Source organism: Lupinus angustifolius, unplaced genomic scaffold, assembly GCF_001865875.1.
Source record: "Lupinus angustifolius cultivar Tanjil unplaced genomic scaffold, LupAngTanjil_v1.0 Scaffold_289, whole genome shotgun sequence".
Taxonomy (NCBI): Eukaryota; Viridiplantae; Streptophyta; class Magnoliopsida; order Fabales; family Fabaceae; genus Lupinus; species Lupinus angustifolius.
Window position 1 is genome coordinate 373,190 of NW_017727607.1, and position 24,862 is coordinate 398,051.

Below are 24,862 nucleotides of genomic sequence, written 5' to 3' on the forward strand. Positions count from 1 at the left end.
AACTATGTACTGACATCTCCAAAAATAGAGAATAGCCAGACTCAAATGACATAGTAGAACAGAATTGGAATATTTATTTTGTTTTAGGGCACACCAACCCGCTAACAGTGCCAAATTACCACTTGGTGAAAACGAAGAGAACTTTCTTCATCTGGTTGCCTTTTGTTTCAACCAAAGGTGGATGATTCCTGGTGGCAGTAAGGTCGTAGCCCTGGTTCCCTATCCGGGCGCGACCCAGTGCACGAAACTTCTAACCAATAAGGTCTAAACAAAGTAGATGTATGAAGCCTTACCCTCACAAATGAAGAGATTGTTTCCAAACTTTAAACCTATAACATCTAGGTCACAAAACAAATAACTTTATCGTTATGCTAAAACTCACCCTCTAATATACATAAGAATAGTACAAAGAAAAACATAGTCAATAAAATTTATATCAATGTGCCTATCTGTTGCAGCCTTTGAAATGATTAATACAAGGGGAAGTAATGTATATAAAATTAAGAAACACTGTTTACCAAGCACTTCCAAAGGAGTAAAGATAGCAGAAGAACCAGTTGATTTATGGATAGTAAATAATTGATGAATTGATCTAGATTGTGTGCTCTATCTGGTGATACTCAAGATTGCGAAGAACAATTCTGGCGAAAATTTTCGCTTCAAGTGGAGCAGATGCTGCTGCAGCCGCACCACGAAGAACTCTTGCTGCTCCTGCATTCTGCATGAGGCTAGCATGGTGCTTTGCATGTCGTCCACCGGGAATTGTAAACTGCAATTGAAAGATTGACACAGAAGAAAGACAATCTTGTCAGAATTCAGACAAACTTCATGTACAAATGTAAATCAAGGTATTGGTTGAGATGGATATATCAGGTTGTTACAGTTACCTGGAGAAGAGCAAAACCCGCGCAAGCTTTGAGTACAGATGATGGATTTCGTAGCATAGTAACAAATCTTCCAATTTCAGAACCACTGCAGAACAATTAGAAAATATATGGTAATATCCCAAAAAAGAAATGAAAGAAAGTAGAAAATTATGGTATTATGTTATCCACTCCATGCCATACTAAATTTATATGAACCCAGAGTAACTTACTGATAGGCTAAGTAGACAAAGACCTATTATTAAGAATGTGTACAAAAGAGGGAAAAGAGGGGTGTGGCTAAGGGATAGCAATATTACAGCTATACCCTCACGTAGTTAGGAGGTTAGTTAGGAAGCTTTCCTATATAGCTTACAAAATATGGGAGGGAAAGTTAGTTGAGAGTAAAGTAAACTGATTGAGGAATCAGATTCGTGGGAATCTTGCATTCTTTGTAATCTTCTTCTTCTTATCAATTCTAATAAAACAACTTAGAACCCTAGCAGAATCACTGATTCTGGGTAGGGGCATTCCTTTTCTTAAATTTCTACTTCTAAATCTACCATTTACGATACCAGTGTTATCACTGGTATCAGAGCACCATTCTGGTGCCTGAGGGAAGTGAGGAACACCACGACGAGGAAGGATTGCGCATGGTATCTACACGAAGCATGGCCAAAGAAAATGATAGTTGGATGCAGGAGCGTGAGGAGATGAGGCAAGAACGGGAGGAAACTAGGTTGAGATTTGAGCTCAATGAGGCAAGAACGAGTAAGGTGGAGAGCCTACTGGAAGCAATTGCCGCCAAATTAGGGATTTCAAGGAGTAGTGAATCAGTGGGGTTGGGAAGCGAGAATGAAGAAGAGGTGGAAGGGCACAAAACACACTCGGGTCACGATAAATGGCGAAAAATGGAGATCCCTGTTTTCGTAGGGGATGATGCGTATGGTTGGGTACAAAGGCTAGAAAGATACTTTCGCTTACGGAGTGTGATAGAGGAAGAAAGGATGAAGGCTACCATGGTGGCCCTCGAGGGTAAGGCTCTCAGCTGGTTCCAGTGGTGGGAACGTTGCAATCCGTCACCGTCATGGGATAGCTTCAAGATGGCAGTGGTAAGGTGTTTTCAACCTTCAATGGCCCAAAATACCTTCGAGTTATTGTTGGCTTTGAAACAAGAAGGCAGTGTTAGAGGCATTTGTAGAAGATTTCGAAAAATATGTAGGGGCCTTACAGGAGGTAAACAAGGATTATGTCAAAGGGATCTTTTTGAATGGGTTAAAAGAAGAAATTAGGGTTGAGGTGAAATTGTATGAATTGGGGACCTTACCTGAGATTATTCAGAAGGCTATTTTAATTGAACAGAAGAATATGGTCACGGGTAGGAGGGCCAATTATAACCATGCTAGATCTGGAGTTCCCCACAGGGGAAATTCTTTCAGCAGAGTGGTGTCAGTGGAGAACTCTGTTGTAGACTCTTTCAAGAGGGAAGGATCTGGAGGGGGTAGTATCATTGGTAGCAGCAAGACCTCCCAGGAGATAGAGAGGAGTAAAGCTAGGGGTGATTACAGGAGGCTAACAAGTGTGGAGATGAGAGAAAAAAGAGAAAAGGGGCTCTGTTTTCGGTGTGATGAGCCCTACACTAGGGATCACACCTGTAAAAACAGACAACTGAGAATGTTGATCCTAGCTGAAGATGAGGAAGGAGAGGAGGAGTTAGAATGTGGAGAGGAACAAGAGGTAGCCAACTTCTTACAGTTATCCCTTTATTCAATGAAAGGGCTCACTTCTACCAAGTCTTGGAAGCTACGGGGTGAGGTGAAAGGGGAGACAGTGGTGGTGTTGATAGATTGTGGTGCCTCCCATAACTTCATTGCTAAGGAGCTAGTAGAAAGGCTTCAACTTAGGGTGGCAGAGACTAAGGCCTATGTGGTAGAGGTGGGGGATGGTCATCAGATCAAGTGCCAAGGCAAGTGTGCTCAACTCAACCTGAATCCTCAAGGTTTGAGGGTAGTTCAAGACTTCTACTTGTTTGGGTTGAAGGGGTGGATTTGGTTTTGGGTATTGGTTGGCTAGCAGAGTTGGGAGAGATCAGGGCAGATTTTGGTAAGATGATCTTGAACATTAAGGGTGAAGACTCTACAATTACCTTGGTAGGGGATCCTGCTCTAACCAAGAGTGAGTTGTCCTTGGGTGCTCTTATGCAAGTCTTGAAACAGGAAGGAGAAGGGTTGGTCATTCAGTGTGAGTCAAGGGCTTCAGATCAGATTAAGGAGGTGATACCAGAGGAGTTACAGAGGTTGCTACATCAACATCAGGCAGTATTCCAAGATCCTCAGGGTCTACCTCCATCCAGGAGACATGACCATGCCATACACCTAAAGGAAGGGGCAGTTATACCCAATCTCAGGCCCTACAGGTGCCCTTATTACCAAAAAACATAGGTGGAAAGGTTGGTTGCTGAAATGTTGGAAGCAGGGGTCATTAGGCCAAGCATCAGTCCTTACTCCAGCCCTATTATCCTAGTGAAGAAAAAGGATGGGGGATGGAGGTTTTGTGTAGATTATAGGGCTCTTAATAAGGTAACCACTCCAAACAAATTCCCTATTCCCTTGGTAGAGGAGTTGCTAGATGAGATTGGGGGGGCCCAGGTATTCTCCAAGTTAGACCTTAAATCAGGGTACCATCAAATCAGAATGAGGGAGGAAGATGTGGCTAAAACTGCTTTTAGAACTCATGAGGGACACTATGAGTTTCTGGTCATGCCTTTTGGTTTGACCAATGCCCCCTCTACTTTCCAAGCTCTCATGAATGACATACTAAGACCTTACTTAAGGAAGTTTACCCTAGTCTTCTTTGATGACATTTTGGTCTACAGTTCTGACCTAGCCACTCATGTACAACACTTACACACTATATTGACTCTGTTGGATCAACACTCACTTAAGGCCAATCAGAAGAAGTGTAGCTTTGGTCAGCCCAGGATTGAATACTTGGGACATATAATCTCAGGTGAGGGTGTGGCTGCTGATTCAAGCAAGGTGGAGGATATGCAAAATTGGCCTCAACCTTCTAGTATAAAGGGGTTGAGGGGTTTTTTGGGCTTAACAGAGTATTATAGAAGGTTTGTACAGAACTATGGGAGGATTGCAAAGCCCCTTACTAATCTCCTCAAAAAGGATGCCTTTAGTTGGACTCCTGAAGCTACCCAAGCCTTTGAGAAGTTGAAGAAAGCCATGGTGGAATTACCCTTACTGGCCATACCTGACTTCACTAAGGAGTTTGTGGTGGAGACAGAAGCATCCAGTTCAGGGCTAGGGGCAGTGTTGATGCAGGAGGGGAGACCTCTGGCTTTCTGGAGCAGGGGGTTATCTTCAAGGGCCCAGCAAAAATCTGTTTATGAGAGAGAGCTTATGGCTCTGGTCCAAGCAACTCAGAAATGGAGCACTACCTAATGGGGAGGCACTTCATTATAAAAACAGATCAAAAAAATCCTAAGTTTTTAACTGAGCAGAAATTGTTCACAGAGGAGCAATTTAAGTGGGCTGTTAAGATGGTAGGGCTTGATTTTGATATTCAATATAAATCAGGTCCTGAAAATTCAGTTGTTGATGTTCTCTCAAGGAAATCCATATATTCTGCCATTTCTATACTGTCCAGTGAAGAAATCAACTCTTGGGGTGAAGGTCTACAACAGGATCCAAAGTGGAAGGGAATTGTTCAAGAATTAATGATCAATCCTGGGGCTCATCCTCATTATGAATGGAAGAAAGGGGTTCTTTATTACAAGGGAAGGATTGTGTTGCCTAAAGGGTCTCCTAGGATCCCTGTTACTATGGCTGAGTGCCATGAGACTCCAATGGGAGGACATTCTGGCCACTTCAGGACCTATAAAAAGATAGCTAGCTTCCTGTTTTGGGAGGGGATGAGGGCTGACATCAAAGCTTATGTGGAAGAGTGTGAGGTATGCTAGAGACACAAATATTCTACACTAGCTCCAGCAGGGTTGCTACAGCCTTTACCATTGCCTCAACAAGTCTGGATGGATGTAACTATGGACTTCATAGGAGGGTTACCTCGGGTAAGGGGCAAGGATACCATATTGGCGGTGGTAGACAGACTCACTAAGTATATGCATGCCTTTGCTCTGGGTCATCCCTACACTGCCAAGGATGTGGCCTCTGTTTTCATAGAAGGAGTGGTTAAACTCCATGGTTTTTCTTCTTCCATAATCTCTGATAGAGATCCTCTGTTTCTAAGCCATTTTTGGAAGGAACTGCTGAAGGTGTCTGAAACCTTGTTGAAGTTTAGTACCTCATATCATCCTCAATCAGATGGACAGACAGAGGTAACAAATAGATGCATAGAAACCTATCTAAGGTGTTTTGTGAGTCCAAGGCCTAAACAGTAGTTGAATTGGTTGCATTGGGTAGAATTCTGGTTTAATACCAACTACAGTAGCTCTGCTAAGATGACTCCTTTCAGAGCACTCTATCGTAGAGAAGCCCCAACATTGCTGAGGGCAGGAGCTATTCCCACTAAGGTAGAAGAGGTGAACAACTTGTGCCAACAGAGGGATGATGTGCTAGAGGAGCTTAAACATAACCTACTTAAAGCTCAAAACCTTATGAAGCAACAAGCAGACAAACATAGAAGAAAGGTGGACTTTGCTGTGAAAGATTGGGTCTACCTCAAGTTGCAGCCTTACAAACTAAAATCCCTGGCCAGAAGGACCTGTGCTAAATTGGCCCCTAAGTATTATGGGCCTTATGAGGTGATAGACAAGGTAGGAGCAGTGGCCTATAAACTAGCCTTACCACCTCATGCCAAAATCCATCCTGTGTTTCATGTGTCCCTCCTAAAAAGAGCACTCAAACCTCATCAAGTGCCTCAACCGTTGTCCCCTATGCTGAATGAAGAACAAGAATTGGTAGTCATTCCAGAAGGTATCACCAAGACAACCAAGGCAACTTAGAAGTGTTAGTAAAATGGAAGGATCTCCCTAATCATGATTCTACTTGGGAAGAAGCAGCTATCATCCAAGAGAGGTTTCCAGATTTCCCACTTGAGGACAAGTTGGTTCTTTTAGAGGGGGGTATTGATAGGCTAAGTAGACAAAGACCTATTATTAAGAATGTGTACAAAAGAGGGAAAAGAGGGGTGTGGCTAAGGGATAGCAATATTACAGCTATACCCTCAGGTAGTTAGGAGGTTAGTTAGGAAGTTTTCCTATATAGCTTACAAAATATGGGAGGGAAAGTTAGTTGAGAGTAAAGTAAACTGGTTGAGGAATCAGTTGGGGCAGATTCGTGGGAATCTTGCCTTCTTTGTAATCTTCTTCTTCTTCTTATCAATTCTAATAAAACAACTTAGAACCCTAGCAGAATCACTGATTCTGAGTAGGGGCATTCCTTTTCTTAAATTTCTACTTCTAAATCTACCATTTACGATACCAGTGTTATCACTTACTTATTCAGTAAAAGCAGAAGAAAACAGAAGATACAAAGACAACAATGTTAAAATTTCGAAGTTATAACCAGTAATTCAAATTGCAGACTGCATCACGTGATGCGGCAGCGGTTGTGGTGACCGCCGCAATTGCAGTATGATACCACTACCATTGCAATGTGATATCAAATTACAATGATGCGGCCGTATTGGGCTTCAGTGCAATCACATCGGACCCGCATCAAGCTGCATCAGACTGCATTGAATTCAAAAATATTTTTTGAATCACAAAAGAATTCACTTTGCAACAGTCACAATCCGCATCGACCACAATCGCAATAACTATGACTGCAATCGCAATAACCACAACTGCAACTGTAATCGCGACCGCAATTTAAAACACTGGCTATAACCAAGAATACCAAAGGAGCAAGTGGCTGACAATGGTCTTATATCATCAAAAAAATATGACTAAATGGTGTTTGAAGTAGTAAGGTACAATTGTAATGAAAATAACTACTTTTACTGGTGTCAGAATGACAGTAAAAAAGAAACCTGCATCTCAGATGTCCAGCTTCTTGAATACGAGCACTTTCAGTAACTTGTGCTAATGCCGCAGGAGCTGACGATGCAGCAGCAGCCGCAAATGCTTGTGGATCGGAAAAAATGAGGACAAAAGCTTCAATGTTTTTCAAAGCCATCCTTCTAGCTCCATCCAAGCTCACACTCTTAGAAGCACTTTCTGATGAAGTTCCTACTAAAGCAAATTCATCCATTCTGCAAAACGCGTCATGATGCTCAAATATCAAGCACAGTGGTCTCTGAGAAAGTATATATACAGCTTAGATAAGTGACTATAACAATAGAATTAGTATTATGTTTGCATATGTTAATCTCTTTCGTTTTGATTGTCCAGAAAAATCACTTATATAGTAAGCTGCAAAATGAGCATGAACTTACTTGTTTAGATTAATATTCTTTAGTAGGAACAAAAAGGTTATGTTTTAGGCAGGTTTCTCAAACATGTTACATTAAACCGGATACAACTTTTCTCTCCAAAAAAACATTTTCGATGCAGATTTAATCCACAAACTAAACATGCTTATTTTATCTAAAGTCTCCATTATCATTTGCTTCACATGTTCATTCTAGGAATGAGATATGGGAGAAGTAACAAACAGGTAGAAAGGTAAAGTTTCCAACGCTGACAGTGAATCTTATATTTGACAATTCATGTGAACAAGTTCCTTATAAGCTTCAGTTCTGTAATCAAAGAGAAATAGTAATATATTTCAATCAATTATATTAATTACCTCCCGTCAAACATGTAAGTCAATGCCAATGCAGCCATGAATCGGGCCATTTTTGATACAGATGAAGAGCAAAGATAGACAAGTGCAGAAACTCCTCCTTCTTCCACTATTCGTAGAGCATTACCCGGGTTGAAAGCAAGATTCCATAGTGCTCCAGCAGCGGTTTCATGAACATCCTGAAAGTGGAATATGGCTTGGATATTATATAGGTTTTACATATATGAATAATAAATGGGCAAGAACTCATACAGTAGAATACACAAAGTACTACATGTTGAGATAGTTAGAAGATACTATATTTGATTAGGCTTACATATACGATTATGCAATCTTATCTTGTCATTATTTCTCCGATTTTATTTCCCGAAAGTTAAAGGATTCATGTATGTACTCTTTGATTATAAATAGAAAAGGCCGAGTCCACAAACCACTCAAGCAATTCAGATAAACAATTTATCCCTTTCAAGTCTTACCATAAGACACTAAAATATAACAAAAATAAAAAATAGAAAGACGAGAAATTCATATGGTAGTCCATTTCCTAAAGGCTTTTCTTACTGTACATCTTTAGATGCACCGGGACTAAGGAAACTCAGACCTTTGGCATGATGGTTACACTTATATGTATGCAACCAAAGTGAGCAGCTATATTATTCTTTCAATCTTCAGATTCAATTGGTGAAGGGTACAATAGGTAGTAGTCTAGTGCAAGAGGTTCTCACTTGGAGGGGTTTACGGAAGGTAAATATACACAACCTTATCTCTCATAAGTCGAGAGACTATTTTCAAGATTTGAACCTGTAACCTCCAGGTCATAAGGGAGAAACCTTATCATTGTGCCAAAGGTCAAAGGTAAAGGGTACAGTAGGTATGGTAAGAATTTCTACAACTAGATTAAAGTGACTAGAAGATATTGTCAACATATGAAAATATTCATTAAGGTTTTAGCAATAAAATAATGTAATATCTGTGTGTAACCACCAGCTTAACCCACTATAGCATGATGGTACATGGTTTTTTTACAACCACAATTGAGCCCACAATTTTAAGGTTTTAGCAATCTCTAAAACTGCGTTTACTAAATAAGTATATTCATAGACATTGATTAAATACATAGACTCAGAGACATCAAACAAATAATAGATTCATAGACATTGGTCGTCAAGGAAATAAATTACCTCTGCATCGGACTTTGCCAGTGAAATCAGAGGTGCAACACCTCCTTCTCGTCCAATGGCGATGCTAAACAAATAAAGATCAATATTAACAAATATTAGTACGATCTAGTGTAGAAATATAATGAAATGATGCAATGAAAAAGTGAACATATTCAAACCCATATAGTAGTCAAGGGAAAGAAAGGAAACACAGAAAGGAAGAAGAATGGTACATTAAACTCATTAAAATGGATTAAGATGAACAGAAGTATTACAAGTAGACTAAGGGCTCATATGTTTAGACATAATAAAATGATTCTCTATAAAGGTAAAAAACAGTATGTAAAATCAGAAGCCATATAATGTTTGCCTACAAGTCTATAAAGTGATTTTAATTTGGGAAAAATTATTTAGTGTAAATTGGAAAAGTTATTTTTCTTCCAATGAAAGTACAGTGAAGCACAAAAATATATTTTTCAATGAACATATTTCAATAAAAAGAATTTTCTAAACATATCAAAATTAGTTACATAATTTATAATGAATTAATTCAAAATAACTTACATTAGGAATTGATTGGAACCGCCATGTTACGGAATATAGTTAGTGGTTAGCTTGTAATCTAAGTCGACTGTGTTAGTTGGCTTAGTTAGCGTGTATTAGAAGTCAACTGTGTTAGTTGTGTTTGAGCTCTATAAATAGAGGTGTCCTCTCATTGTCTCAGTAATTTTTAGCTAATAATAGAAAGTTTGGTTTACAGTTTTCTTCTCTCTCTAGAATTGGTTGCTTCTCTTAAGAGTAGTTATCTTTACACAACATCTACAAATTCCCCAATCAATACATTTTGACACACTCTCTTATCAACAAACACAAACATGAATATTCAGAGTGTGTTACACAGGAGCATTTCTTCATAACTGTGCCCTACAGCTATAAATTTCAATGCCCTACAGCTATATATTTGTAGTACAAGTTTTGTATTTCGAAGGAGAAGGAAGTTCATCTATGGAAGGAGGAGAAGAGGATGTTTTCGAAAACACAACAATGAAAATGAAAGGAACCCTAGGAAGGAAAAAGTGAGGATATTAGGAGTCATTTTGTAAAATTTGAAGGGACGATTGTCAAAAAAATTAACTTGTGCTTTCTCCTATTTTGGCAACAAAAATCCAGAAGCAAGAAAATGTGGCTTCTCCAGAAATCATTTTTTATTTCAAGAATTCATTTTTTAAAATTTTTAAGCAAACAAGTGGAAAAATATCAATAATTTTTTTCAAATAATAAAGAGTGTTTATTTTGAAAAGTTATCCTAACCAGACATACTCCAAAGGACTTCTCCATCATATATGCTGAGAGTTCTAAAAGAAAATGCTGTAAAAGGACCAAGATTCACTGAAGCAATATTATCAAGATGAAGATAAATGGAATTCTTAAAAGTACCTATTGGCTTCCGAAACTGACAATCCCCAAAGTGCGCCAGCAGCCCTCTCCTGAAGTCCAGGTGAGGCATTAGAACATGATTGGGCAAGAGCAACCTGCATAAACCACAATGTCGGAAAATTTATTCATCACCACAGCCATTACTAATTAACTTGAAAATGGTTGTGAAACCTTGAACCATATCTCTTCAAATATGGCAATCTTCCTACCAGTGTAATCATCTTCTTTGCCTTAATAAAATACTTTTTATATCAAATAGTAACCATAATAATGTTGTCAAATATTAGTACTGCATTTGTCTAGACCTTGCTACCTTCCATTCCACTATCCCCTAAGGCCTGCAACTTCTTGCTTTCTTACTTTTGCAACTTTCTCTTCTCATTGTTCAACACCTTTTGATTTGGCAGTATATGGTATATTACGAGACTTATGATTTACAAATTTCTTATCTATGTTATTTTTCTGGGTATATATATGTTTATTTTTTTTTTAAAATGTAAAATTGTATTTTAGGTGGAGTTACACTATACCACTTCTACGATCTTACTCTCCTCTCGCTCCAAAGATGACTCTATGCTTTGCCAACCATGCAACCAAATATATAGTCCTGCAAACTTCATGCTCCAGATATGTAGTCTTGGAGATGTTTTATTAATGTCTCACATCAGTAAAGAATACGAACAAAGAGCCATTTATAATAACTTGGGCAGTCCTCCCCCTATGAGCTAGGTTTTCGGTGGAGTTCGGCCATAATATTCTAATAGTTCCCGTGCTGAACTATTATTAGGCCTTGCTGTTATTTTATTTTTCACATGTTCATCGTGTTTATTTTGATTATTATCTACATACAATAGCTTATAGCTGTCACATTTTCCTAGCATAAATAGATTGTAGCTGACAGAACATTCTGCGTAGACATGAAGATGATATCCCCTACCTATTTGTAAGGGATTTGATTTCTGACAAAATATCCTATGTATTTTGTACAGGATATGGTTTTTGTCTATATAATAAAAAATAGGCCACGGAAAGCTATGCAGTGTTTCTCAAAAAGCTTTCTCAACTTTTATCATGCTATCTTTTGATGTTTGACAATAAAAAACATACCAAGGCTTGAACTCCACCACCTGCTGCAATAGCTTCTCGATTTCTATCGTCAAATGACAAATTCCAAAGTGCACCAGCAGCTTCTTGCCTGTAAAAAGATAGTAAAGTAAAATCAACAAAGGAATGAATGTACCGTTTTGGCAACAAGAGTACGGGTTAAAGAGAAGGAGCACTAAAGGGACAACATTAAAAATAGCCTAAAAAACAAAAGGGAATGGTCAGTAGCACCAGGTCTACATAGTTTAAGAAAATTTCCTTTTGTTTTGTATGTCTGCCTACCTACGAAAAGATACAGCTTACTTCTAAACTAAGAAACAAAGTTAAATATAAAAATAAAGATAAATAAATAAATAAAATAAAATTCTGTTCCGAGCTGCCAATCCAATACCAGTTGAGCGTAGCTGTGCTAAATAAATCCATAGAGGAACGTTAAAGATAATATAATGGTAAAAATTAGAACTACGAAATAACATTGTTACATTCTAGTTGACAAGTAATTATAAAACGACTTAAACACCACTTATTTTCTGACTACTTCTATTTTCTCTCAGGTTAGGCGACAAGGTCAAACTCTAGGACGAACTCCACTAAACATGTGAGCATCAGGGACTTGAAATTATCATTGACTGTGTAAGTCTATGATATCATCACCAGATCCAATTTTAGCATTCTACATACCATCCAAAAGTTTTCAGGTTCACCGAAATTCAATTTTCGAGTTAATTTTCTGATTATGGCTTCCCAATGGTGATTGTGATGTATTTGGATAAGTTATTTGACCAATCTTGAGCGCTGTTATGTATTTGGCCAAGAAATTTTCGCTGTTAATTCCAGCAAGAAATTTCTACCAGCTGCTTGTCTCATGCAGTGCTCGTTTTCTTAAACTCTACTGTGATTCAAATTAGAGTTTGTGAAGCCCATAAAAAAGTCACAAGATATAAGGTTAACTTTGATATATATTTTGCTTGAGATAGTTTTTTCGTAAAAAGCTTGGGGGAACTGTTGACAAGTACAATTTTTTATTTGAGGTTTTAGGGTCAGTGTTTTGTATCACAATTTCAGTATCCCATTAGCAAAACATATTTTCCTCTGTTCCTTCTCAATAGCTCTTTTCCGTTTTCCATCTAACCCCGTGAATATCATCAAAAGCAATAAGTACAATAACATATATGTAAAGAACTAATAGAAGATTACCTGACACCCTCATTGGGAGAACGTGTCAATTGAACAAGTGCCTCAAGTGCACCCGACTCTTGCCCAACAGCAGCGTTATTAGTATTGCTATCTCCATGAGCAGCTAAGTTAGCCAATGCACGAGCAGCCTAATATTTAAGAGTGGTAACATTTCTTATTCCACAACAATTCCTTCAATGGAAATGGCAGGCATTGTAAAAGAAAACAACTGAAGAATCAATATCAAGTTAAACAATAACAAAATTCTAGTCAGAGTCAACCGTTATGGCAAATAAGGCTCCATTGTTATTGTTGTTCTTAACCATGAAGGCAATGCATATGAAACAATAAGGCACATCTTAGCAAGATCACCACTATCATTGACTATACATGCCGAGATCACAACTATGAGTCTACAACATGTATGCTATCCAACAGTTGGTACATGACCTTCGACCAGAATAAGCCACGATGTAAACAACATCTCCATCGAAGTTGAAACGGCATATCCAAGGACTATCCTTTTTCTTTCAATTTAGTTAAAGGTAAAAATAACTTTACGAGGTGTGATCAAAGGTCCTAAGATTAGCATAAATAAAAATGGAAATCGGCACATTATTTTGAAAACCACATATAGAAATAGTTAATCCACAATTCTTCTTCTAGTTATCTGCCTAAGTAATTATCTACTCAAAACGGGAAAGAGAAGACAGAGAGTATGGCTCCAGAAAACCAATAAAGGATCAAGAATTGGACAGGTATTCTAGATGCAAGCAAATCACCTCGTAATGTGATAACATCATCCATATCCAGGGATTTAAGGCATTGCTAAGCCTTCTAACTTCCAAGTTAAGAATAGTAAGTAAAACCAAATAATCCCATCACTCAAAATCTAACAGCTCCCGCACTTCTTGGCACCCCAAAAACGAAAAAATGAATATCAATCATGAAGACAATTATAAAATCATATTAAAACTACCATTAGTTAAAATAGTTCATTGGTAAGGTATTCTCTATCCAATTAGGTAGAAGTTCAAATATTTTAGTCCTATACTAGACAATACAAAAAATAGAAAGTAGCATTACCTGCTCTTGCACTCCCTCGAATTTGCAGTGACGAGCGAGCATCACTAGAGCATGTACGCCTCCTGCACCTGCAACTTCTGTACTACACTTATCATCAGCTGCCAAATTAGCTAATGCACCAGCGGCACGTTCCTGAAGAAGAAAACTAGGTAATCAGCCTATTGTTGTGACCATTGTACAACACCAACTTCCATTACTAAAACTAAGAAGCAATATAAAAGGCATTAAACACGTTCTAAACCATAAAATCAATGAAACGAACCAAGACTCCTTCTCCACTAGAGGACCACTTGAATATAAGATCCACTAAAGCTTTTATTCCACCAGCTTCAGCAATTGCACCCTGCGACGGAAACCTCCTTCAGTGTTTACTTTACACTATGCATTGAAGTTCAGACATCAAAAAACAAAACAAGACATAAAATCTAACCTTGTGCTCCTCTCCGACAGAGAGGTTCCACAATCCCCCAGCAGCCTCTTCAGCCACCAGCTTGTTCGTTGACCTAGCTAGACCAGCAAGAATATCAATTCCACCCTCATGTGCGACAGCTTTGGCCACATTGGCATTGACGGACAAATTTGCAATGGCCTACAAATTTACAAAGTTTAGACAATAGAAACGCACACAATGGTATGCCCGTTTGATATTTGGTTAGATATCTGAATAAAGCATTCAAAGGCATTAAATATTGAATATAAACTGCACAATGGTTATGCATGCAAGAGTAAGATGGAGCACCTTAGCTGCCTCAGACTGAAGTCCTTCTCTCCAAGAGTTTGCTAAGCCGAGAAGGAGGCGTATGCCACCATCACGCATAACTGCTTCAGCCCTTCCACAATCAATCCGGGCATTTTCATCATCAATTACAACAAAAGTTGCGAGACCCGTGGCTGCCCTCTCTTGAACATCCTCTTGAGAACTATGCGTTAGACTAAGCAAGAGTGATGCACCTTGTTCAATCCAGAACTTATCCAGACCCTGTTGAGGGCTCTCTGCAGATCGCAAAAGTGTATGTGATAGTATCCACTCAAGCCAGGGTATAATTTCATTAAGCTCCTTATTATTACTCTTAGAATTCCTCCAGTCCAAAAACACATTCTTCCCTTTGTTTGTATCACCAAAAAGTAAAGAACCTAGACCTTTAAAAATATCAGTAGAAAGGGAAATTAATAACTTGTTCTTATATTTACTTGCTGAAAAGCTAGTATCTTCTTCGAGGATAGGACAATTCAAACCACACATAATCCTCAAGTTCTGCGATGAGGCTAACAACCTTGCAACAGTAGAAGGACCAATATCAGTTCTCGAAACATCTAATCCAATCAAGTTAGGAAGCTCATGCCAAAGATTGGAAACGACACCCCACTTCATGCCGGATGTCCCCGCAACAGAAAGGAAACGAAGTGATGACACATTTCCTAATGCAACCTCATCAACATTCAGGCAGTCAATGAACCCAATATCAGTCAATTTTGGACAATACTTAGCCAAGGCATTAATAGCATCAGCATTTACGTCCATAATACCAGAGAGCCTTAGTTTGCTCAATCTAGGACAGCAATGTGCTACTGCTTTAATAGCATCACTACTTATTCTTTCACAGAAATCTGGTCCAAGCTGAAGGCTTTCAAGTAACTCATGTCGAGCCGCAATTACTGCAAGAGTCGCATCAGTAATCTTCCTGCAATAGTCTCCACTTAATTCACGCAAGTTCCTAGCTTGGATATGAATTATTGCGTCGGCAGACTCTGCCCCACGAAATCTAAGCTTCTGAAGATGCACACACCTAGGAGCAAGTGAAGATGCCATGTTGGCATCAAACTTGTTGGACCGGATATCAAGTGAAGTCCATAAACATGGCGAATTGCCGAGAAACCTCCATGTCTTACAAGTTGACGATAAACATGCTCGGTCTCGATAGCTTAAACATGATAACAACTGAATCACTGTATCATTAGGTAAGCTCCTCCAATCAACAATCCCTTGGCATTTTAAATCCGAGATTTCATCTTGAATTTCAGGGCAACTCCCAGACACCACAATCACTTTGCTTTCCCTTGCCACTTTCCGCCTCACTCTACGACTCATATCTCAACAAAATCACAGCAAAAGCAATACAAACTCCTTCAAACTGAAAAACCCAAATCACAAAAAAAAACAGAAACAAATAAATCTAATTCACCAAGGCAACATCAATCACAAATACTCAAATCAAGAAACTATTGACACAATCATACCATACAAAAAACCTACCCTTTAACTTCAATAAAAAAACAAAAAAAAACCCTACTACTCTTATCAAAGTTACTGATTACTAATAGCACCAATGCAATGAACCAATAATGCAGAAAACACTAACTACAAATACATGGAAACAGAGAAAAACCCAGAATTTTATATGAATGTAAAATCACAGACAAGTGCTCTCTTTTTTTGTTTTTTTTCTATGAATCTAGAAGACACCAATCAGATGCAATTCACACAATTGGGTATGATAATCAAGCTATAAAACGCAGTAAAAAATGAATTTTTATAGGATTTGAGAGGAGAAAAACTAGAACATTTTTTCAGGGTGAGATTGAATATAGAATAGAAAGGGAACCATGAAAAGGGTGTGGTGGTTATGTTAAGGAGGCGGAAGAAGAAGATGATTGAAGGAATGAAGGAAGAGAATTACAGCATTGAAGAGATGATGGGAGAGAGAAGAAGAACAAGAACAAGGTTGTGAATGAAACTACAGCTCATAAAATGTACATCAATTATATACTATGTCGCATTTGCATTACATAATTTCATGTTATGTTATCAAAAATATTGGAGCATTGTATTACTTTTATTATTTAAGAATTAAAACTAAAACTTATACAATAATAATGTAAAAAACTAAAGTTTAAAATTTATGCACTAGTATTGAAGAAATACATTATTAATATTAGGAAATAGAGTATCTCCTGATATAAGGAGATAAGTCATATTCTTCTGCCAGTGAAATCATGACATCTGTCATGTTTCATCATTTTCTATAAAAATATTTTTTTAAATAAACAAAATAGCACACATGTCACATTTTTACTGGTCAGAGGAGATAAGTTATATCCAGATATAAGGAGATACATTATTCTCTTAACATTAATACAGGAGTGATCATTCATGTATATTACTTTTGGAGATAATAAGTGTTGGTGATAAGTTGATAGCTTAACAAAATTCTTGGATAATGGAGGTGCATCAAAATTATTAATGCATTGATTAGGGTTGTTGAAATGATGGGTTTAGTTTAATATATATTTGACTTGATGACTTGATAGTCACATTAGTTTGGATTCAATTTGTACTAGATTAGGATCATATCGTGATTGAGATAGTTTTGGCTCGAATGAAGATGTTTGACGTAAATGTTAACATTGTCTTATGCTTACTCATCGAATGAGATGATTTTTGAATTTGACATTATTGCTTCGTTTGCTTATATCGACCTTGATCCAATTGTGATTTGATAATAACTATATTATACTTAAATTATAGAATTTTAGAAGTGTGAAATTCAAACATCAACATCTATTAGAGCTGAGAGATAATTGATCATGTTGTAATTAACTATTGACTAAGAGGATAGATTAGGTCTTTTACATCCCTAGACTCTAGTATTTACCATAAATCAATAATTTTCAATTTTAAAGAATACAAAGATCCACGTTTTTTGATCTTATATAATATTTGGTGTATAACGTCAAAAGTTTTTGATACAGGTGATAAAACATCTTTCTCCACCAAAAGATGGAGTGTGAAAAGGTCCACATAAATCAGAGTGTATAATTTTAAGAAGCTACTAGTTGCTCATTGCGACACCTTTCTTGTTATCTCTGCTCCTAATGTAATCACACATAAATAAAGACCACTAAAATCTCATTCTTTACACATTTTTAGTGCATCAACAATATTAATGCATTGATTAGGGATGTTGAAATGATGGATTTAGCTTAATGTATATTTGACTTGATAGTGACATTAGCTTGGATTCAAGTTGTACTCGATTAGGATCATATCATGATTAAGATAGCTTTGGGTCGAATGAATATGATAGATGTAAAAGTTAGCATTGTCTTTTGCTAAATTACTGAATGAGATGATTTTGAATTTGGCATCATTGTTTCGTTTGCTTATATGAAACTTGATACAATTGTGATTTGATAATAACAATATCATAGTTAAATTATAAAATTTTAGAAGTGTGAAATTCAAACATCAACATATGCTAGAGTTGAGAGATAATTGATCATGTTGTAATCAACTATGACTAAGAGGATATAGATTAGGTCTTTTAAATTCCTAGACCATAGTATTTACCATAAAATTAATAATATTTAATTTTAAAACGTATAAATATAGTATATGATGGAAAAAACTGTACAAAATTATTTATACAAAAAAAAAATATCGCACCTAATATTTATTGACAAATAAATAAAAATAACAATTTTTTTGGATAAGTATGTTGAAATTCATGAACGAATATGGTTATTTCCTAATAATGATTTCCTTTAATTATCTTTACATTGTGATTTAGTTAACTCAAAGAGTAGGCCTTGTAAAAAGGATTACCTGTATACCATATTTCCCAATATAAATAATGATATGATTATTTATTAATAAACTCTCGACAATTCTATCATATGGTAGTTTCTAGCGTTGCAATATAAAACTTAGATTAAATCGAATAAAATGTATAAAGTTATTATTAGCAAACTCTCATAAATGGAAATATCATGAGGAAAATAAATCAATTTCTGAATTTAATGGAACACTACAACACATAGTAAAAAGGGATTGCATTGGAAAGAAAGAAAATGTGATTTTAGTGAGTTACAAAAGAACTCTCTATAGTATCAGCAAGCAACATGTGTTTTGAGCTTATGATATGAAATGTTAAACAATGTCAAAGGTTTTCTTGAAGCACAATGCTATGCTAGGAATTCAACAAAAGAGTTTTCTTTACTTGAGAAAGTGTTGAAGGTTTATGTGCTAGTCTTGATTCAAAAGGTCACTAATTGAGTGGGTTATGGAAGAGTATGCATGAGTATGAGTAGCCAAAAACACATTGGTTATAAATGAAATAGTGTCCATTGAATTAGACATGCAAATAATGTTTATATATCCTCTACTCTAGCAATTGTCCAATCATTTGTAAGCAACAATAAGTTATGCCTTCAAATTGTTAGAAATACCAATTGATTAAGGGAAATCAAAGACGAACTTGCAAGTTGAATATCTAAGAATACCTCCAAATCCTACAATACCAATGTTTATAAAAGAGTTATCATCAACATTAAGAACAACGTAACCATGTGGTGGACAAGTCCATCACACTAGATGAATGGAGTTGGTTGAATGTAAGTGGCATCTAGGTCGTCCATTAGACACCTATCTCAAAGAAATCATTTCTAACAAATCTCATAGTTTTCCACAACTCTTTTGCAGAGAGGCAGTCTCGAAGGCAATGATGTACAGTTTCGACTTATGCTCCATATCTGATGCAAGAAGAAGAGCAGTTGATACCCATTGTAGTTCTTAACGCATTTGTCGGAATCGAGTTATGACTGAGCTGCCAAATGAAGAATCTCATATCCTTAAACATTTTATGTCTCCAAAACAAATGTTTTAAGTTTCACTAGTATGGTTTCACTGGTATGGTTTCACCAATTTTATAAACTAAATATTTAATGTGACTTCAAATGAGTTACTTTAAGCTTATTTTTTTATTGTCAAACATTTGTTAAGACCTTCTTCAAAAAAATATGTATTGGCAAAGGCATAATTGATACCACATGCTTGTATGACAAGTCATATTTTTGGGCTATTATTTATAGTAATATGAGACATTATATTTATTGATCTTATATAATTTTCACTTTGATAAAAAAAAGTGATATTTATTGTTTATTGATCTTATATAATATATAGTGCATAATGTGAAAAATATTTGATAAAGGTGATAAAACATCTTTTCTCCACCAAAAGATAGAGTGTGAAAAAGTCCACACAAATCAGAGCATATAATTTCAAAAAGCTAGTTGCTCCTTGTGGCACCTTTCTTGTTGTCTCTAATTTGCTTTGCATGATGCAATCACACATAAATCAAGACAACTAAAATCTCATTTTTTTTACTAATCTTTCATTGGATATATGACCCAACTATTTATGCGGGAAGTATACAAAACTTTCATTAAGCAAGTTATGCTTAACTCCAATACTTTGTCACTCAATAAGTAGATATTCATAAAATTGATCATGGAGTTTCAATCTATATAAACCATTAATAAGAATACCATAATCAATAAGTTTAAAATTCTTACATAAATTGGAAAAAAAATCATGTCCAACCCTAAATATATAATCACAAGAATCCAACTTTGAAATAGAAAATAAGTTCCTAGACATAGAAGGTACATAAAGAGTCCTAAAAAGATCTAAGTGATGGCCAAGATCAAGGATCAAATGATAAGTCTCAATACTTTCAATTGGAGTCTTTATACATTTTTCCATATAGAGAAACATCTTTCATTGAAGTAACATAAAGAATCCTAAAAGGATCAAAGTGATGGTCAATATCCATGATCAAACAATAAATATTAATTCCCTCAATTAGAGTCTTCATATAATTTTCCATATAGAGAAACATCTTATTTTGGCTTGTGATTTGCATCGTAAGGAATCTCTTTCTTTTCGAAATAAGCTTAATGTTTAGGATGATATTTCTCAAAGTGTCATTCCTTCTTACATACATGTCACGCTTTCCCAAATGTATGTCTTCTCTTCTTAAAATTCTTGTCTTTTATGTTCAATGATTTGTGACCTCCTTGAACTAATAGAATGACCCTTGAATTATTAAGTTTATTCTCCTTCTGAATGAGTAGCTGATAAGTGCCAGACTTATTCTATATTAGCTTTTAATACATGATTGTGTATAGATTGCATATTGTACGATTAACAAAGTCTCATTCATGAATATTTCAATTATGTGTCATTTGGCTAGAAAAGGGTGTGAAAATCATGAAGAAATAGTAAAAGTAGTTCGCTTAGCGAGTATGAGGCGGAGAGTTGGGACTCATAATTACCAGAACTCGCTCAACAAGCCATGTTCTTCTTCAGCAAGACAAAAGACCTAGCTCAGCGAGCCCATCCTCATTTAGCGAGAATGAGGTAGAAATATTTGGTTCCACCACTCATTGAGAGAGCCTGCTATGAATGAGCACGAAAAGTAGATCTTGGTCAAAGAGACATGTTGCACGGAATGAAAGAAACTTACATGGTGGCCATCGCTCAGCGAGAATCGTCTCGCTAAGCTAGAATACTCGATCTCACAACTCTTTAAATACAAAGGATATTCAATTTTCGGGATCAATCTTTTGGAGAACTGAAAAAGTTCACATCTTATCATTTTCTAGGTTTTTAGCTTGATTTTGTGTGCCCAATCAAGAGAGAGGTGTGAGGAATCAACATAGCAATTTTGAGGAATCCACTTGTCTTTCCATGGAGCTATTTATGTTCTCTACTCCTTTGTTCTATATACCATGAAAATGAGTAGTTAAACCTCTTTCTTGTTATGATTAGATGTAAATAATGGTTATGGAAATGAGTTGTTGATCTACTCATTAGGACCCTAATGATGTTAGATAGAAATGATGTTTAAAGAATCATTGTTTAGTTAGATTTTGTATTTTGAATCATGTTGATATAGATTGGTTAATAGTAAAGTCTAATCCCAACACATTTTATCATATTAATTTCCAAAGTTTTTAACTTAGTTTTTTATGAACTTAAATAACAACAAATTAATACAAACAAATTCTACTTAAGATAATAGTTAAGTTGAACGACATAATAGCACTTGAACTTTTGTGAATACTATACTTTTTATACTTGTTTGTGACAATATGGTTCAATATTTTTATTGACCAATTTTCCGATTGATAACATTCCAACTAATTCATTAACATCTCACTTATCATTCATGGTGTTATAATTGATTTGCAAAGCTTCATGCTCAGAAGATAATGAGTTCAGAATAGATTGAACCATAAAGGTATCGTCTACTGCCATACCCAATAACTCTAGTCTTCCTTTAGTGTTAGTCATCTCAATGGTATGTACTAATAAGTGACTTATCAATAGAGTGGAATTGTTCTTCCATAAATTTAAGATATTCTTTAGCAATTTCTGTTTTTGGAATAGATGTTGTTTGTAATAGCCATTTCACATAAACATAATGTTCAATCTGTTACATTGTTCTCATGCCTTAAGTTCATATTTCTCATCCTCGGTAGTATTGTTATCACCAAGAATAGGTTTTTCTTCCCCAAAAAAATGGCAAGTCAAGGTACAAAACACTTAAATAAAACTTGACTAGTTGGCTTCCTTTAGAGAAGTTTGAACCATTAAATATATAACACTTTAAGCTTGTGAATTAAGAGAAATTGCTCCAAAATAATAATCATACAATGATCATATTAATTTTATCTTACATTCAAATTAAAATATACAAACATAAATAAATGTCATATTAATTCAATCATAGCAAACTAAATATTCTCAACCGAGCACATACATTTTTTGGGAGAAATATATATTTGCTTTAAGAATATTAAATTCTCAGCACATGTATTTTAATCATAAAATACGATTTTCCTTTAGTTAAATCAAATCCTATCAATTAGCAAACAAATAAATTATTTATTCTCATTTTACATGGTGCACACAAGCGATTTACATAATTGACTTTAATTCTTATAAATGATGAATTCATGAGTTAATATAAACATAGTGCAATATTATTGCTATACTGCATGATGCATTTAATAAAGATGAAGAAACTAGGACTAAGTGTGTAGTGATAAACTCAGACCAGATATGCTCAGATTAACATATATAAAGTGTTATCAATTAAATCATTATCTTGCATTGTTTACTGATAAATTCATTAGACAAATAAAATAATAAATTCTGAGAGAGACTAATTTCTAACGCATAGAATGAGAGAGATAATACAAAAAAAAAACTCCAATTGCCCATCTATCTATCTATTACATATATAATAAAAAAATATCCTCATAACACGTGTCAATCTCTTAAGTCTCTCATGACATGTGTCAATCTCTCAATTAAAACTTTCCCTCCAAAACATGTCTATATTAATCATATGAATCTTTCAACATTGTATCTTCCCTTTTGTACATTATACATTTTAATTCTAATGATTAATGGACTCATTTGTTTTTTATTCTATGAAGAAATTACATCTCACAATAAAGAAGATTGAATCTTTTTCACATATGAATTACTTCTCCCTCCATTATCATTTCATATGTCCATCTTCTTCTCCCCATTTTGTTTCATATTTCTCTCTTCTTCTCCCCATTTTGTTTCATATTTCTCTCTTCTTCTCTCACATGTCTACGATCTAATGTTTCATTCGTCAATCTTCATTTTGTTTAAACCTAATATGATGACTTCTGTATCTCGCTACTCAATCTTCATCATTGTAGATTTGTTCTTATTTTATAAATATGTTGTTTAAAATGCATTTTTATTGATTTTTTTCATTTATTAACCTAATATGATGACTTCTATATCTCGCTACTCAATCTTCATCATTGTAGATTTGTTCTTATTTTGTAAATATGTTGTTTAAAGTATATTTTTATTAATGTTTTCATTCATTTGTTTATTTTTAGATATATTCTTATTTTCTAGATTTTTTAATTGATTTTTTGTTTATTATGTATGTATATTGTTATTTTTTTCTTTGATTTTGTTGTTTAGTATTTCATTGATTTGTTTATTTTGTATAAGTTGTATTGTTGATTTTATTATTTTGGAGATTTGTTCTTCCAATAATCATCTTCGTTAGTGTCTGATTTACAAGGATTTCATCCTTAACAATGATCAAACTCTGAATAACTATGTTATGTACTCGATCTCCATTTATATATATACACACACATTTATTTACACGTTACAATATTGTATTTGTTTGTTTGTTGTTATGAATTTATTTATCTTCTCATCTTATCTCGCCTTTATCATCTTCTCTCTTCATTTGTAATTTGACTATACCTTAAAGCATATCTACAGGTTAGTGGAATAATAAGTTTGCAGTTTGACTCTCCCTTTAATTAGATCTGAATGTGTCAACCTTATATTAGTAATAATCTTTAATCTTTTTTATTCTCATCATAAATAATTTGACATGTTTAATTGTTGAACATATATATTTTATCTAATTAATCATAGTAAATGTGATCATCATATCAGTCATAACCACCGAAGACAATTTAATTTCATTCATATTCTACTTTATAACTAATAAATTTGTTGAATATTAATATTTAATTCTATTTATATAATATTTTGTTTGAATTTATGGATCGGTTACAAAAATGTAATATAAATTTTCATAATTATAACTTATAAATTTGTTAAACGATCAAATATAATAAGATGATGATATAACATATTAACTCTACAATGTATGTGATTTATTGAGCACATTACACAATTACTTTAACATTGTAAACTTAATATACATTTACAATTCTATTGATAAAGAAATAGTTAAATGATTATATTTTTAACTTCTTAAAGAAATAGAATATTTCAAATTTTCTGGATGAGTTAAAAAAATGTTATTATAGACAGTTAATTAATTAAATTAAATAGTCAAATATATTAATTAATTTGATTCTCATCAAATAAATAAATGTATATTATGATTCATATATTATGGATAAACCATAATATATCATTAACCATTATAGGACAATAACAATATAAAATTATAAATTTGTTTTTCCTTAATCAATATCTTTATCGTTATTTCTTATATTATTGGATTTTTCAAATTTTCATCTTATTTTTTAGTTGAATTGATTTTGACAATTTTATTTTTAGAAACTGTTGAAAAATCTGTTCAACGAGTTTACTTTAATGCATAATGATGAAATTATAAAATTAAAAAAAGATGAGGATAACTATTTAAAAATAAAAGGAATATGGGTACCTATGTAATATTAAAATATAATGTTACTATAGCAATATTAAAATATTAATAATATGAATCATAACATATTGTTTATAGTTATTTTAGAGTCAAATAATAATAATAATAATAATAATATGTATTTTTATACTAATCTTATTATAGAATCAAATAAAAATGAAATTATAAATTTATTGATGATTTTTTAATTAATAGATACTACTAATTATATAATGTTATGTATG

The 24,862-nt window shown here is 34.7% G+C and overlaps 1 protein-coding gene across 1 annotated transcript; it reads right to left on the reverse strand.

The window, feature by feature from the left end:
* Window positions 1-425: 425 nt before the first annotated feature.
* On the reverse strand, window positions 426-16,331 carry LOC109340944 (protein ARABIDILLO 1-like). The gene is made up of 13 exons (XM_019578713.1): window positions 16,145-16,331; window positions 14,321-15,674; window positions 14,012-14,170; window positions 13,844-13,924; window positions 13,582-13,713; window positions 12,517-12,644; window positions 11,323-11,410; window positions 10,216-10,310; window positions 8,800-8,863; window positions 7,622-7,797; window positions 6,864-7,085; window positions 888-972; window positions 426-769 (listed from the first exon to the last, which is right to left on the reverse strand). Exons 2-13 carry the CDS (start codon window positions 15,668-15,670, stop codon window positions 593-595), a joined length of 2,757 nt encoding a protein of 918 aa, XP_019434258.1. The 5' UTR covers window positions 15,671-15,674; window positions 16,145-16,331; the 3' UTR covers window positions 426-592.
* Between the last annotated feature and the right edge of the window lie 8,531 nt (window positions 16,332-24,862).